At 34.8% G+C, this 18022-nt stretch overlaps 1 protein-coding gene and 1 non-coding gene across 4 annotated transcripts in view; both read left to right on the top strand.

The window, feature by feature from the left end:
- Window positions 1-18022, top strand: part of PTPN4 (protein tyrosine phosphatase non-receptor type 4) — a 228203-nt gene that overhangs the window by 157068 nt on the left and 53113 nt on the right. For all 3 annotated transcript variants that reach the window (NM_001266624.1, XM_015109887.3, XM_077956130.1), the window contains 2 exon segments: window positions 9569-9632; window positions 14528-14700. In NM_001266624.1, coding sequence (NP_001253553.1) covers window positions 9569-9632; window positions 14528-14700 — 237 coding nt within the window.
- LOC114671646 (small nucleolar RNA U13) lies at window positions 11712-11818 on the top strand. Its single transcript, XR_003721677.2, has one exon. It is a non-coding gene; the product is annotated as a small nucleolar RNA U13 (small nucleolar RNA).

The raw sequence follows: 18022 nt of genomic DNA, 5'->3' as shown, positions 1-18022 counted from the left end.
CAGAATATGTATTCTTCACCCCAGCACGTGGAATACTCTTCAGGAAAGACCATATGTTAGGCCACAAAACAAGTCTCAAAAAATTTTTAAATACTAATTATATCCATTATCTTCTCAGACCACAATGGAATAAAACTAGAAATCAATTACAAGGAACTTTGGAAACTGTACAAATACATGGAAATTAAATAACACTCTCCTGAAAGACCATTGGGTCAATTAAGAAATTAAGACAGAAATAAAAAAATTTATTGAAACAAAAACAGCAACATAGCATACTAGAACCTATGAGGTACGGGAATAGCATTTCTAAGAGGGCTGTTTATAGCAATAAATGCTTACATCAAAAAAGTAGAAAGAGCTCAAATAAGCAGTTTAATGATGCATCTCAAGGAACTTGAAAAGCCAGAACAAACCAAGCCCCAAATTTAGTAGAAGAAAAAACAATAAAGATCAGAGCAGAACTAAATCAAGTAGAGACTGTAAAAATAATACAAAGGATCAACAAATTGAAGCTTCTATTTTTTGAAGTGATAAAAATCAACTAACAACAAAAAAAGAAAGAATTATCCAGGTGTGGTGGCACATGCCTGTAGTCCTAGGTACTCAGGCAACTGAGGCAGGAGGATCACTTGTGTTCAGAAGTTCATCCTGGGCGACAGTGTGAGACCTGCCTGAAAAAAAAAGAAAAGACAGAAAAAACTACTGGCCAGTATTCCTAATGAACATAGATGAAAAAATTCCTCAACAAAATACTAGCAAAGCAAATTCAATGATACGCGAAAAAGATACACTTTTCACGTATCTCCATGTGATCAAGCGGAGTTTATTTCCAGGATGCAAGGATTGTTTAACATACAAATATCAGTAAGTGAAATACTTTACATCAACAGATTGAAAACCAAAAACTATACATTCGTCTCAGTAGACACATAAAAAGCATTTGATAAAATTCAACATCCCTTCATGATAAAAACAAAAAATTCAACAAATTAGATATAGGCGAAACATATCTTGACACAATCAAAGCCATAAATGACAGTTCCACAGCTAACATCATACAGAACAGGTCAAAGCTGAAAACTTTTCTTCTAAGAACTAAAAGAAGACAAGGACGCCCATGCTGACCACTCTTATTCAACATAGTACTAGAAGTCCTAGCCAGAGCAGTCAAAAAAGAGAATGAAATAAAGGCCATCCATATGGGAAAACAGGAAGTCAAATTGTTCTTCTTTGCAGAAAACCTGATCATAAAGAAAAGCCTAAAGACTCCACTAAAAGTCTCTTAGAACTATTAAATGAATTCAGTTAAGTTGCAGGGAACATAATTAATGTACAAAAATCAGTTACATTTCTATACACCAATAATAGCTAGAAAAGAAATCAATAACGCAATCTCATTTACAATACCTACCAAATGTTATACTTAGGAATAAACTTAACCAAGGAGGTGAAATATTTCTACAACAAAAACTACAAAACACTGATGGAAAAAAATTGAAGAGAACAGAAAAAAAAGTAGAAAAACATCTCATACTCATTAATTAGAAAAATTAATATTGTGAAAATGACCACACTGCCCAAAGCATTCTACAGATTCAATGCAATGTCTGTCAAAATACCAATGACATTCTTCACAGGCATAGAAAAAGCAATTCTAAAATTCATATGGGTGGGGAGCCAAGTGGCTCACACCTGTAATCCTAGCGCTTTTGGAGGCCAAGGCAGGAGGATTGCTTGAGCCCAGGCGTTTAATACCAGCCTACACAACATAGCGAGACCTGTCTCTATAAAAAATATTTTTTAAAATTAGCTGGGCATATGGCATGTATTTGTAGTCCTGCCTACTCTGGAAGCTGAGGTGGGAGGATCACTTGAGCCCAGCTCTTTAAGGTTGCAGTGGGCTATGATCATATCACTGCACTTCAGCCTGGATGGCACAGTGAGACCTTGTCTCTATTAAGAAAAAAAAAAAAAAAAAATCATATGGAACCCTAAAAGATCCTGAATAGCCAAAACAATACTAAGTCAAGAGAATAAAGACGGAAGACATCAAATTACCCTGTGAAGCTGCAGTATTCACAACTGCATGGTACTGGTATTAAAATAGACACATACACCCAACAGAACAGAATAGAGAACACAGAAATAAATCCATGTATTTACAGCCAACTGAATTTTGACAACAGCACCTAGAACATATAGTAGGGAACAGACACCCTTTACCATAAATGGTACTGAGAAAACTGGATATCTATTGCAGAAGAATGGAACCAGACCGTTATCTCACTATATACAAAAATCATCTCCAAATGGATTAGAGAGTTACATGTAAGACCTGAAACTATAAAACTGCTAAATGAACACAGAGGAAATGCTTCAGAATATTGATCTAGGCAAAGATTTTATGGGTAGGTCTTTAAAAGTACAGGCAACAAAACCAGAAATAATCGAATGGGACTATCAAACTAAAAAGCTTTTACACAGCAAAGGAAACAATTGACAAGAGTATAGAGACAACCTATAGAATTGGAGAAAATATTTGCAAATTGTACATCCAACAAGGGCCTGGTATCCAGAATAACAAGGAACCCAACAGCAAAAGCCAGCCTAATAATTCATGTTTTAAAATAAACATTTCTCAGAAACAAAGACATGCAAATGGTCAAATTGAAGGTTTGTGGCATCCCTGCATCAGACAACTCTGTTGGTGCCGTTTTTCCACCAGCGTGTGCTCACATTGTGTCTTTGTGTCATATTTTGGTATTTCTCACAATAATTCAAAGTTTTTTATTATATATGTCATGGTGTCAGTGATCTTTGATCTTAGTATTGTAATTGTTTTGGCATGCCACAAACCACACCTACATAAGACAGCAAACTTAAGTGATAGATACTGTATTAATATTGGTTCTTTCTGCCCCACTGACTGGCCATTCCTGGCTCTCTTCCTCTCCTTGGAACTCCTTGTTCACTGAGACACAACAATATAGAAATTAGACCAATTAATAACCCTTCAGTGGTCTGTAAGTGATCAAGTGCAAGGAGGAGTTGCACTTTTGTCACTTTCAATCAAAAATTAGAAATGATTAAGTTTAGTGAGGAAGGCGTGTCAAAAACCCAGACAGACCAACAACTAGGCCTCTTGCACCAATTAGCCAAATTGTGAATGCAAAGGAAAAGTTCTTGAAGGAATTGAAAGTACTACTCCATTGAACACCCAAATGATACAAAAGTGAAACAGCCTTATTGTTGATATGAAGAATATTTTAGTGGTGTGGATACATGAAACCAGCCACAACATTCCCGTAAGCTTAATCCGGAGCAAGGCTCTAATTCTCTTTAATTATGTGAAGACTGAGAAGAGAGGTGAGAAAGCTGCAGAAGAACAGTTTGAAGCTAGTGCAGGTTGGTTCATGAGGCTTAAGGAAAGAAGCCATCTTCATACATAAAAGTTCAAAGTGAAGCAGCAAGTTACACAGAATATCTAGCTATCTAGCTAAGTGATGAATGGCTACACTAAGCAACAGGTTTTCAGTGTAGATGAAACAGCCTTCTGTTGGAAGAACATGCCATCTAGGACTATCATAGATGAAGTTAATACCTGGCTTCAATGTTTCAAAGGACTGACTGAGTCTCTTGTTACGGAATAAAGTTGAAGCCAGTGCTCATTTACCATTCTGTAAATGCTAGGTCCTAAATCTACCCTACTTGTGTTCTAGAAATGGAACGTCAAAGCCTGGATGACCACACATCTGTTTACAGCATAGGTTACTGAATATTTTAAGCCCATTGTTAAGTCCTACTGCTTAGAAAAAGATTCCTTTCTGAATATTACTTCCCATTGACAATCAATGCATCTTGCCACCCACGAGCTCTGTTAGAGATGGCAAGGAGGTTCATGTTTGCTGCCACAATATGAATTCTGTAGCTGATGGATCAAGGAGTAGTTTTGACTTTCAAGTCTTTTTTAAGAAACATATTTTGTAAGACTGTAGTGGCCATTGAGGATGATTTCTCTGATGGATCTGGGAAAAGTAGGTTGAAAACCTTTTGGAAATGATTTACCATTCTAGATGCCATTGAGAACAGTCATGGTTCATAGTAGAAGGTCAAAGTAGCAACGTTAACGGGAATTTGGAAGAAATTGATTCCAACCCTCATAGATGACTTTGAGGGGCTTAAGACTTCAGTGGAGGAAGTAACTACAGGTGGGGTGGAAATAGCTAGAGAATTATAATTAGAAGTGGAGTCCGAAGATGAGGTAGGGGATGAATTGCTGCAATCTCATGATAAAACTTGAATAGATGAGGATTTGCTTCTTATGGATGGCAAAGAAAGTGATTTTTTTGAGATGGAATAAATATACTATTGGTGAAGATGCTGTAAGCATTGTTTAAATGACAAAGGATATAGACTATTTCATGATAAAGCAGCAGCTGGGTCAAGAGGATTGACTGTTTTGAAAGAAGTTCTATTGTAGGTAAATGCTATCAAATAGCATTTGGCAATGTGGTCTTGCCACAATGTGGCAAGACCCTCCACCAACAAAAAGATTACAACTCCTGAGGGCTCAGATGATCATTAGAATTTTTTACAAATTACTCTGATTTTTTATTATACAATTGTTTTCACTATAGTATACTGAACTCTTAATAGACTACAGTATAGTGTAAACATAACTTTTATATCCACTGAGAAATTAAAAAATTGTGTGACTCACTTTATCACAATATTCGCTTTATTGTGGTAGTCTGGAACTAAGCCCTAAGTATATCTAAAGTTTGGCTGTACCAGTATCCAGAATGAAAGGGGATATCATTACAGACCCTACATACATTAAAAACATAATAAAATAATATTGTGAGCAGATTTGAATGTTTGAATATTGATATGGCTTGTCTCTGTGTCCTGCCCCGCCCCCCCACCCCACTGCCACTAATCTTACCTTGAATTGTAATGTCCATAATCCCCATGTGTCAAGGGTGGGACTAGGTGGAGGTAATTGAATCATAGGCAATTTCCCCCTTTGTGTTCTCCTGATAATGAGTGAGTCTCATGAGATCTGATGGTTTTATAAGCATCTGGCATTTCCCCTGCTTGCACTTCTCCTTCCTGCTGCCTTGTGAATAAAGTACCTTGCTTGCCCTTTGCCTTGTGCTATGAGTGTAAATTTCCTGAGGCCTCCCCAGCCATGCTGAACTGTGAGTCAATTAAACCTCTTTCCCCAATAGATTACCCAGTCTTGGGCATGTCTTTATTAGCAGTGTGAGAATGGACTAATACAAATGTCATTAATAAATTTCACACCGTAGATTAAATGTGCAAATTCCTTGAAAGACAAACTAAAAAATGACGTGAGAAGAAAAGACACTTGAATCTATCTGTATCAATTAAAGAAGTTGAAATTGTAATTAGAAACCTTTTGAACATTTGAGCTCCAGGCCCCTTGTTGTGAATTCTGTCGAACATTTAAAGTAGAAGTAAGGCCAGTTCTATATAAGCTCTTTTAGACAATAAAGAAGGAACATGTTTTATGTGATTATTACCTTGATGTTAAAACCAGGCTAAGACTTTACAAGGAAAGAAAACTGCAGTTACTCATGAACATAGATGCAAAAATACCTAATAAAAGTTTAGCAGATTCTATTGAGTAATATATAAAAATGACAATTCATCATGTTCAAATGGGGATTATTTTAAGAATGTAAGATTGCTTTAACATCTGAAAGTCAATCAGTATAATTAACCATATTATTATAATAACATAGAAAAAACATTTGAGTATTTCAATAGATGCAGAAAAAGAATTTGACAAAATTGACCATGATAAAAAAATAAAGACATAGCTAACTATAAATAAGAAGCACTTTCCATTTTGATTAAGGGCATCTACAAAAAATCTGCTAATATTGTACAAAATGGTGACAGTCTTAATGCTTTTTATGTAAGATCAGGAAAATACATACTTCGTGTCACTACTTCTCTTCAGCGTTGTACACCAGGTCCTTACCAGTGTTTTAGAAAAGAAAAAGGAAAAAGGAATAAAAGGCAAACAAATGGGGAAGAAAAAAGTATAATGGCTTTCCTTGTAGATAAGAATATACATATAGCGATTGGCTTTATTTTCAGAGATAAAAAGGTGTACCATGCAAGTAGTAAGCATTAAGGAGACTAGAATGAGTATATTCTTATAATATATACAAGGGTCTAACCAGTCTAGAAGACTCTTCTGTAGTTTCTTAAAAAGTTGGAAATATATCTACCATATGACCTAGCTGTTTCACTCCTACCTAGTATTTGACCAACAGAAATTAAAGCAAATGTTCATACAAAGACTTGCACACGTGTTCAAAGTGACTTTATTTGTAATAGCCAAAAACTAGAAACAACTTAAATATTCGTCATGAAGTGATGGCTATTTCCATCCATGTTGTGGTATATCCATAGAATGGAATGCTCCTCGGCGAAGTGGAGAAAATATTTAGTGAAAAACACAATGCAGATGAATCTCTAAATAATTAAGCAGAGTGACAGAAGACAGATGAAAAATACATACTCTATGCTTCGATTTATATAAATTCTAGAAAATTCCATCTGTAGGGACACAAAGTTGGTCAGTGGTTACGTAGGCGGGATGGGTTGCTGTGTTGGAGTTCTAGAGGAAGATTACAGTGTGGCAGAAGGAATCTTTTGGAAATGATGGATATGTTCACTATCTTGACTGTGATGATGGTTTGATAAGTACGTACATACGTCACACTTACCAAAGTATATACTTTAAATATGTTCATTTTGCATGTCAGTTATACATAATAAAATGCTTAAAAGGGAAAATGAAAAGATGCATTGGTGGTGTAATGGTGAGCCTAGCTGCCTTCCAAAACCATGTGAAAGTTAATCAGTAAAACAGTATAAAATAGTTATATGATATAAAATAGTTATATAGAATAGTTATATGATCTACTGGAATTGGCATTCCAGTAGAAACAGAAAACTTTGGACAAGTAGCAAAAAAAATTACAGTAGAGATAAATCCAAGTATGTTAGTTATTATCAAAACTGTAAATGTGTTGGATATTCATATTGAAAACATCAAACTGAATTTTTAAATAACTTTATTGATATAATCTACATACCATAATTTTGCCTATTAAAGTATACAGTTTAGTGGTTTGTGGTATAGTTTCAGGGACAGCATCACCATAATCTAATTTTGAATCATTTATATTACCCCTAACAGATAACCTTGTAATTACTAGGAGTCATTCCCTGTTCCTTTCTCTGCTTTTTATTTGCCAGAAGTCTTAGACAATCACTAATCACTATCATGTATCTCTATAGATATGCCTATTCTATATATTATATTAATATTGAATGAGATCATGTGCTATGTGGTCTTTTGTGATTTTTTCATTCATTTTTGAGGTTCATCCACATTGTAGTATGTATCCATTTTGCTTTCTCCTTTATTGCTGAATAATTTTCCATTTTATAGTTATACCACATTTATATCACCAGTTTTGTCCGCTTTTGGGCTAGTAAGAATTATGTTGCTCTGAACATTTGTACAAGTTTTTGTGTGGGCATATGTTTTCATTTTTCTTGAGTGTATGTATCTAGGAGTGGAATACTTGGGTTTGCTAAACTGTTTTCAAACATGGCTGCATCATTTTACGTTCCCACCAGCATTGCATGTGGGTTTAATTTCTCCAAATTCTCACCAGCACTTGTTATCTGTATTTTTTATTATAACCATTCTTGTGGGTGTAAAGTAGTATCTCATTGTAGTTTTTATTTGCATTCCCCTGCTGGCTAATGATAATGAGTGTCTTTTCAAGTACTTATTATTGTTTCATATATTTTGGATTATTCAAACTGAATTTTTAAAAATCAGTCTGAGCCATATGCAGTGGCATACACCTGTAGTCCCAGCTACTCAGGAGGCTGAGGCAGGAGGATCACTTGAGCCTAGGAGTTTGAGGCCAGGCTGGGCAACATAGTGAAACTGTGTCTGTAATAGTATACATTTTAAGATGACAAAGGCAAACCTTAAACTGAAATGTAAAGTCAGTGTAAAAACTCTGATGTCATGTGAAAAATGCATAGTATGTCTAATGATTTATTAACTACTGGAAGGGATTGTTCCAGTTAAAAAAAAATCAATCTTTATACTGTTTACAAGAGACATACCTAAAATGTTATACAAAATGACAGAAACATTGAAAAAAATAAACCAGGCATATAGTAGCCAAAAGAAAACGGTTATAGCTATACTACTGCTATATAAAATAGATACTGTTTGAAAGATTTTTAATTGGTACATTGGTAAATTTCTGAAAAAAACTTTGTAGAAAATACAAGTCACACAAAATACATTTATAAGAAAATAAAAGTTATACAAAATATATATTGTACAACAGAGAACATTCAGTGAAAAGATTTTTATTCATTGATTGATACCTTCCTGGGAATTTTTGAAATTAAGGTGATTTGAAACGACCTAGATTTCCTTTCTCTTGATCATTTAGAAATGAACAGTGTTTTTTGTTGTCTAACTTCTGAAATATCAGTATGTCTTCATAGGATTTTTTGAATTGAGGCACCTGGCTTTTTTTCCCATAAATACAGTAAATTTTTATTTTTTATTTTTTATTTTTTTGCTTCTGGAAATAATGCCCTCTCTCTATGACAGAATCTCTATGACAGAATATTTTTCCCATGTTGTTATATCCCTGTCAAGTGAAAGCTCGGTATCCAAAAGTAAAATACAAAATTTTCAAATCAGAAGCCTAAACAAATCTCTTCTTCCCTACTCCGAACATGCATGCTTGAAGTTGACTCATGCATTTGCCTCTTCAAGTGATTAAAGTGTATGAAGTTTATTCTTTGGGAATGCTGAGAGCTTCTTGGATAGATAGGGCCATAAGCCATGAAGATTCAGACTTAGAATTATCATGAATATATTTACTTAGAAGATTGAGACAGGATCCTGAAAGACATTTTGCTCAGTAAGATCAAATCTCTTTAGTCTTATTACCTCTATGTCTTAAAGTTTAAAAAGACTTTATATGGTTTGAATGAGGTAAAATGACTTGGCTTATACTGATTGTACTAATAAGGCTTTGGGAACTCTTATGGCATTATGTGGGTTGCATTTAAGAAGAAAGGTGGTGTAGAAAGGTAACTTTTTAAAATTTAGTGCTTTTTAAAATTAAAAGTGTTTTTAGGGTTGTTGCGTAAAATAATTAAATCTTACATTTTTCCAAGGCTTGTTTATAAATTTGCAGAGAGTAAACAACTAAGTTAGTGATATTTTTTGAAATTTTAATTTGTGACATCTGTTTTTAAGTGTTTCTGTAGATACAAAATTTTCCTCAGTTGAACACAAATACTAATTATTTTTTCCACGAAGCACCAAAAACTTTCAATTCTTTATGTACTATGTGTATGTATATATGATAAAATGTTTAGGTATTACTAAATATACATGTAAAATATTTTTTGTAATTTGTTAATATTTTTATCATTATGCAATACTTTGAATAATTTATTCTCTTTTGTCCAGGTTGAAGATTGTAAAAATTTCTTTTAAGTGCAAACAGTTTTTTATTCAACTTAGAAAAGAATTGGTGAGTACTGATTTAATAATTATTGATGTAAATGAAGCCTTTTAAGAAATACCCATTCATGACAGAAGTTTTCTATTAGTACAAGTGAAAGTGCAATTAATACTATGGATAACTGCCTGCTGAGGTAATGAATTCACTTGTTATAACAAAATGTACTTGTTTTTCCAATGTGTATGTGGTTCTCATTTAAAGTTCTTCTAGATACTCCTCTTGCTGTTTCTCGAGCTTAGAAACTGATTTCTCACACATGATGTTCATTGAAAACCTCGGGGTCCCTGTATGGAGGGCAGCAAATGAGCATTTCATATATCCCTTTTCCCCTACTAAATCTCTAGTACTTCCTTTCGTATATAAGTTCATTTCGTTTTAGGGGAGCTGAGTGTTACAAGTTCATGAACTTATAACACGTTGCCTCCCTTTGTTGGAGTGGTAATGGCTTTATATATTAAAAATAACAAATTGGGTTGTCATGGAAAGTATGGTGTTGCAAATAATTTCATCTTGTAAATGATTTTATGTGTTTCATTAAATCAAACTAACCTTATCCTTTGATTTACATTATTTCTTAGAAATCTGAGAAATCTTGGCAGATTAGTGCAGATTTCAAGATGATTGTATGTGTATGTGTGTAAAATGTATTTGAAACCTTAAAAATGTCTTTGGGGCTGTCCACAGTGGCTCAATCCTATAATCCCAGCACTTTGAGAGGCTGAGGTGGGAGGATCACTTGAGACCAGAAGTTCCAGACCAGTCTTGGCAACTTAGTGAGACACTGTCTCTACAAAAAAAAAAAAAAGGAAAAAAAAATTAGCCAGGTGTGATGATGTGTGCCTCTAGTCCCAGCTACTCAGGAGGCTGAGGTGGGAGGATCTCTGGAGCCCAGGAATTCAAGGCTGCAATGAGCTATCATCACACCACTGTACTCTAGTCTGGATAACATAGGGAGTCCCTGTCTCCAAAAACAAACAAACAAAAAAAGCTTTTGGCTACAGTGGTGGCTTCTACCTGTTATCTCAGCTGCTTGGAAGGCTGAGGTGGGAGGATAGGTTGAGCCCAGGAGTTCAAGGCTGCAATGAGCTATGGTTGTGCCACTGTACTGCAGCATGGGCAACAGAGCAGGACACTACTGCCTCTTGAAAAATAAAGAAAGTCTTTGAATCAGCTCTGTTGTGTTGATCTACTAAGTGATTATAAACTGTGGTTTATCATTTATGTTCATAAAATATAAAGGGATTTTTTTCAAGAGAATTTTTATTGAAATAAAATATAATACCGAAAATGTGCATATTTTAAGTACACAACTTGATGAAGTGAACATATCCATATCAGCACCTCCAAGATATGTAGGATATGTACCTCCTTCTAATATGTAGAACTTTACCAGCACCCCAGATGCTTGAAATGTTGCTGCTGGAGCTGATGCCCACTTCCAGTCATTAAGCCTCCTGGAAGGTAAACATTACTCTCATTTGTATGACCATGGATTAATTTGCTTATATTTGAACTTTAAAAAATGAAATTATACAGTTGTTGTCTTTACTGTCTGCCTTCTTTCCCTTAACATTTTTTGTGAGATTCATCCATGTTGTTGCATATAATATTAGTTCGTTTCACTTATGTATGGTATTCCTCTGAATGACTATGCCATAAATTATTAATTCATTCTGCTGTTAATGGACAGCTTTGCCATTTCCAGGTTGGGGATATTATGACTAATGCTGCTAATGGAAATTCTTTTACATGTTTTAAAATTTAGCTGATTAAAATATAATACTGTTATCTGGAAACCAGAGGGCAAATATTTTACTTTAAGTAATCGTAGATGGCACTGTAGAAGTCAACTTTTCTAATTTAACGTCTAATAATATCCCATCATAATACTATTGTTATTAATAATAGTTATAATATCCAGGCTTTATTGAGAACTTACTATGTGCCTGGTAAAAGACCGGTCATTTTCATATCACTGAATCCTCACACTCATTTTCTGAAGTAGTGTACCAGTTAAAAGTGTGTTTACCAATAAGTGATAACAGCAACAATATCTAACTGACAACTGATTAAAGACAGTATACAGGGATCCTTTTGTAGTTCATAAGCATGATGATTAGATTTTCATGCTATTTGGTAAGATACGCCTTCCTCAGACTTTGTTACAGCATAGGCACATTACAACCTGTCTGATAGGAGAAAAGAAAGTAAAGATGGTATACAGGCCAGGCACGGTGGCTCACGCCTGTAATCCCAGCACTGTGGGAGGCTAAGGTGGGTGGATTGCTTGAGACCAGGAGTTCAAGACCAGCCTGGCCAATATGGCGAAACCCCATCTCTACTAAAATACAAAAAAATAGTTGGATGTGGTGGCACACACCTGTATTTGCCGTTGCTTGGGAGGCTAAGGCACAAGAATGTCTTGATGAAGGTTGCAGTGAGCCTATATCGCGCCATTGCACTCCAGCCTGGACAACAGAGCAAGACTCCATCCCAGGAGGTGAAGGTTGCAGTGAGCTTATATCGCGCCACTGCACTCCAGCCTGGACAACAGAGCAAGACTCCATCTCAAAAAAAAAAAAAAAAAAAAGACAGTATACAGGCATACTCTGCAGAAGATGGCCTTGTTAATGTCGTCTTTCTAAAACATCTCTTTGTTTTTAAATACCCAAACTTCATACAATATACTTATCTCTCAGTACAACTTTTTTTTGTGTATTGTTTAGAAATTGGGCTGGAAAAATTTTTGTTACATTTCAAATATAATGATAGAATATGGAAATTACTTACAGACTTTTTGAAAAGTATACCAAGTGTCAAAATGCGTGAATATATATGCATCTTAGATGCTGATAGTGAGAAGCATTAGTGCATCACAGTAGCTGAGACATTTTCTCTTACTTTGCATAACGTTTATGGCATATGGTAAAACATATAAACTATATATGTTAGTACAAACAAAACAACTATTAACCATAAGTAAGACTTAATTTTCTCGTAATCAAGAAGTGATGTTTTAAGCATGTTTCCTTCTGATATGATAGTTTAATACTTTATACATGGGCATTTTATTATGTATTAGTCATGGGAAATATCTTAATGAACTTTTAATGGGCAAGGATATCTTTAACCGGACATAGAAGGAAACCTTCATACCCTTAAAAGATTGATGATTTGGACTGTGTTAAGATTAATAACTCTCTTCATCAAAAGATATCACTAAGAGAGTGAAACAGTATAGAACATTATGTAATACACACAGAATCCTTGGTTTTATATGCATCCTGATAGAAATATATGCCAGTGAATTGAATAGACAGTTCACAATTGAGGATATCCACGTGGCCATTAACATTGAACCTCAGTAATTATAAAGGAGGTTCAAAGTATAACCAAAATATGCTACCTCTACATACACAACAGAACAGTAAGGGGAAAGAAATTGATAAACCAGTAGTTTGTGAATATATGGCACATATACTACTGGTGGGAGGGAGTGTATATTGATCTACCCATTTTGGAAAACTGTTGGGCATTATCTACCAAAGCTGAGCATATGCGTACATCAAATGACCCAGCAACAAAAATGTGCATATGTGTACACCAGAGAACATACAGAAATATGCATGGCTGCATTCTTATATCCCCAAACTAGAAATATCAAATGTCTGTGAACAGTAAAGTGGATAAGTTAACTATTAAATTCATTATAATAGAGTACTGTGGAAATGAGTGAATTGCTGCTTCACAAACTTTGAATTTATATCAGAAACATAATGCTGAACAAAAGCCAGACCTAAAGACACATATGTGTGATTCCATGTATGTACAATAAAGTTCAAAAACAAGCATGACTATTCTATGGTGATAAAGGCAGAAGAGTGATTAACTTTGGGAAGGTAATCTGGTAGAAAGGGGAGATAAAGGATACTTCTGCGGTGATAATAACGATCCATTTCTGGAACTGGGTAAAGGTTAAATGGTTGCATTTATTGTGTGAAAATCAGAGCTGTGCAATTATGGGATGTGAATATTGCTATATATGGTTTACTTTAATGACATTATTTATTTAGAAATCTGTACCAGTGTTCAAGAAAATGGAAAATTATTTTAGTACTCATTTTAAAATTTGAATTATGTAATAGTGTTCAGAGCTGCTGAATGTTCTTATTTACAATCTCGACAGATATTTTAAATTAGGAATATTGTTAAAAGTTGTGATGATGTATTTTAACATTTAATTTATGGCCTAGAATTATATTTTGAAACAGAGTCATAGCTAATGTTGAAAACAGATACATATTAAAAGTTTGAGCTTATTTCTAACTATGATCTAAGGTAAAAGTTCCTAAGAGTTGTAATATGAATGAACAAGGCCAGCACGGGAACTCATGATGTAATTCCAGCACTTTGTGAGGCCAAGGCAGGTAGATCACTTGAGGTCAGGAGTTCAAGACCAGCCTGGCCACCATGGTGAAACCCTGTCTCTACTAAACATAGAAAAAGTTAGCTGGGTTTGGTGGTGCATGCCTTTAATTCCTGCTACTCGGGACCCTGAGGCTCAAGAGTCACTTGAACCCATGAGGCGGAGGTTGCAGTGAGCCAAGATTGCACCACTGCACTCTAGCCTGGGTGACAGAGTAAGACTCTGTCTCAAAAAAAAAAAAAAAAAAAAAAAAAAAGACTGAATTAGGTCCAGATTTTGCAGGCTTTTCCGTATACTTCATTGCCTTTTTATTGGATAAGCAAAAAACCCTAGATAAAAGATCCTGTAGATTCTATCTATATCATTAACAAGTTCGTGTTTAGAAGGCTAGAATAATTTATCTGTCAAAAGTAAATTAAATGGAGCATTAGATCCTGACATTTTTTTGGTATTCTCTGCATTTTGTCATTTATTACAGCATGAATCTAGAGAAACATTATTGGGATTTAATATGGTGAATTACAGAGCATGTAAAAATTTGTGGAAAGCATGTGTAGAACATCACACATTCTTCCGTTTGGACAGACCACTTCCACCTCAAAAGAATTTTTTTGCACATTATTTTACATTAGGTTCAAAATTCCGGTACTGGTAAGTATTGCTTCTGTGTTAAGGCTTTATTGTTGGGGTTTTTTCCTTTCTTGAAAATAAAGATGTAGTTTATGGAACCATACAGCCTCTGTTACACATACTTAACTGAGTCAAAATTCGCATGGATTGCAACCTCTGTATCAGTATCATTAAAAAGTTCTATCGGTTCTTGTGATATACTACAGGCTTGAGAAGCCACTTCTGTTTTCTGTATTTCCTGGTCATTATTTTCTGGAGTAAATTAACTACATTTACTTATTTACAGTCAAGACAGATGACATAATTTCTATTGTGTCTTTATTAGATATTTACTTAAAAACTTTTCTTTGTTCTAAGACACCCAAGATATCTTCTGCTTAAAACTATATAATTATTGGTTTTTTAATTTAGAATTTAGCATATTTTTGGGTTGTCAGACCCTTTATTGTAAAGAGTTTAAAATAGTCACGAGGCAAAATCAGATTTAGTCATTGAACAGTAACCCCAGGTTCCGTTTCCTAAAATTGTTTTATTCTTGATAGCTTTTATTTTTTCTGAAGGCAACAGATCTTTGGGGAATAACTAAATCTGAAGAAGCTCTGATTAGTTTTACCTATGGAATTATTACAGGGCCCAAGAAAGCTAGTTTTTAAGTGGAACCTGGTAAAAATCATGTAGAAAGTTACTCATTATCTTTTAGTAAAACAAGTATTATTCATTCTTGTTGGTTTATGCTTCACAAAATAAGATTTTTCATCTTCGATAAATAAAACCCTTGTCCAGTCGCAGTGGCTCACACCTGTAATCCCAGCACCTTGGGAGGCCGAGACAGGCGGATCACCAGAGGTCAGGAGTTCAAGACCAGCCTGGCCAACATGGTGAAACCCCGTCTCTACCAAAAACAAAAAAAAATTAGCCAGGCATGGTGGCGGGCACTTGTAATCCCAGCTACTTGGGAGGCTAAGGCACGAGAATCGCTTGAACCCAGGAGGCAGAGGTTTCAGTGAGCCGACATCTTGCCATTGCACTCCATCCTGGGTGACAGAGTGAGACTCCATCTCAAAAATAAAAATAAAATAAAATAAAAAAGCCTTGACCGTTATGTGTTAAGATTAATTCATGTTATATATTCATGAGAAAAATGTTTAGATGTTCCCAGAAAAGATTTAAATAGTAAACCTAAACATGTATAATTGCCTAATTTGTAATGTCAGTAAAAATAACAGTATGAAGCTTAGTACAGGATATGTCACTTAAAATACATGACTCCAACCCCAGAAAAATTAGCAAAAGTGGCTCAAAAGTTCAGTATTAACAAACAGAATTAGAATATTTTTAACCGAACAAAAGGCACAGTAATTTTCTAAGCGGTTTGCTGTCATGTTTAACTCCTTTTTTTGCCTTTCCTGAAAGCAATTTTGAGCAAAGTAAGGTGACAGTACTTACAAATTTAAAAGTAAATAGATGGAAGGAGAAAGTGTCAGACCTATAATGAAAGTCAAGGAAAAAGCAAAGAGGCTTACCTACTGTTAATAAATCTCAGCAAGGACAGAAGAAATCTCCACGGCTTTATGTGAAATGAGAACAGTACAAACCCTAAAGATATTATTTCAGTGAATTTAATTTCTAATTGATTACCAGGGTAGTTATACAAGGACTACTCTTACCCTCTGTTTGAATTCTCTTTTCTCCGCTTTGTCCTTGCGAATGTGACATAAACACACACCATTTAATTTAGATACAAAGAAATGAGTAGGACCAATAATCAGTCTTCAACTGTAATTCAAGCAAGTCTCAGACAAGATGAGAAAAAAGTCAAGTTACCCAAACCATACCAAAGCAAACAAAGTTTACATATGGTGACTTCAAATACAAAAAACAGTTGGAAAAACCTGTTTGGGAGGAAATCATCACTGAAACAGAAGGAAATTTGTACCATAAATATTAATAAAAGCAAGTTCAAGGACAGTCTGATTTAAAAAAAAAAAAAAAAAAAAGATCAACCGGGAGGGGAGCAACACCTGCCATTCAGAAGGCTGTTACTGCCCTTGGGGAAGATTGGCCTAGTATTGACAAATTTTACATGTTTTTCAACAAACTGAGATTAAGGACTCTCAGTTAAATTAAATGGGATATGTACATTTTAGAAAATTGAACAATTATTTTAACAGCTTTATTGAAGTATAATTCACACATAAGAAATCATATTCGAAGTTTAAAATCTGATGTTAGTATGATGAATTACTTTGATTGCATTTCAAGTGTTAAGCCAGCCCTACATTCCTAGGATAAACCCCACTTGGCAATGATATCCTTTATATATATTGATTGATTCACTTTGCTAAATTTTGTTTAGGATTTTCGCATATGTGTTTATGAGGGATAGATCTCTGTAGTTTTCTTTCTTACGATACCATTTTCAGATTTTATCATGTCAGGGTCAAATTGGCTTCATTGAATGTGTTGAGAAAATTCCATTTTCTGGAAGAGGCTGCATAATAATAATATTATTTCCTTTTTAAATGTTTGATAGAATTTGCAAATTAATTCATCTGGGGCAGGAGTCTTATTTATAAATAGGAAGGTTTTGAACTTTCAAATTCTTTAATAGATAAGGCAATTAAGGTTTTGTCTTTCTTCCTGAGCAAGATTTGGTAGTTTGTGTCTGTCAGCAAATTTATCCATTTCATCTAGATTGTTGAATTTATTGGCACAGAGTTTATAATATTCCCCATTTCTTTTTAATCTCTAGAATATGTAATAATGTTGCTTGTCTCATTCTTGGTATTGGTAACTTGTGTCTTCTTTTTTTCTTGATTAGTCTGCTAGTGGTTTATCAGTTTTAATTAAATATTTTAAAATAATGTAGGCCAGGCATGGGGGCCTATAATCTCGGTGCTTTGGGAGACCAAGGTGGGAGGATTGTTTGAGGCCAGGAGTTCAAGTCCAGCCTGGGCAACATAGGCAGACCCCTGTCTCTACCAAAAGTTTAAAAATTAGCTGGGCTTTTTGGCATGCACCTGTAGTCCTAACTACTCAGGAGGCTCAGGGAGGAGGATCAGTTGAGGCCAGGAGTTCAAAGTTATAGGACTATGATCAGGCCACTGCACTTCAGCCTGGGTGACAGAGCGAGACCCTGTCTCTTAACAACAACAAACAGTATGTATGCCAAATAAAACTTATGTCTTCAAGCTTGTATTACTTGTGGGCCATCGTTTGTCAACCAAGTCCTAAAGACAAAAACATGACCAAAAAATATTAAACATGATCACATTGCCATTCAAGTCCAAAGTCAACACATAGACATTATCCAATATGAAAAAACTCAGAGAATATAACATCT

The sequence above is a fragment of the Macaca mulatta genome, chromosome 12 (assembly GCF_049350105.2).
Source record: "Macaca mulatta isolate MMU2019108-1 chromosome 12, T2T-MMU8v2.0, whole genome shotgun sequence".
In the NCBI taxonomy this organism is placed as follows: Eukaryota; Metazoa; Chordata; class Mammalia; order Primates; family Cercopithecidae; genus Macaca; species Macaca mulatta.
This window is presented reverse-complemented; position numbering and strand designations above follow the sequence as displayed.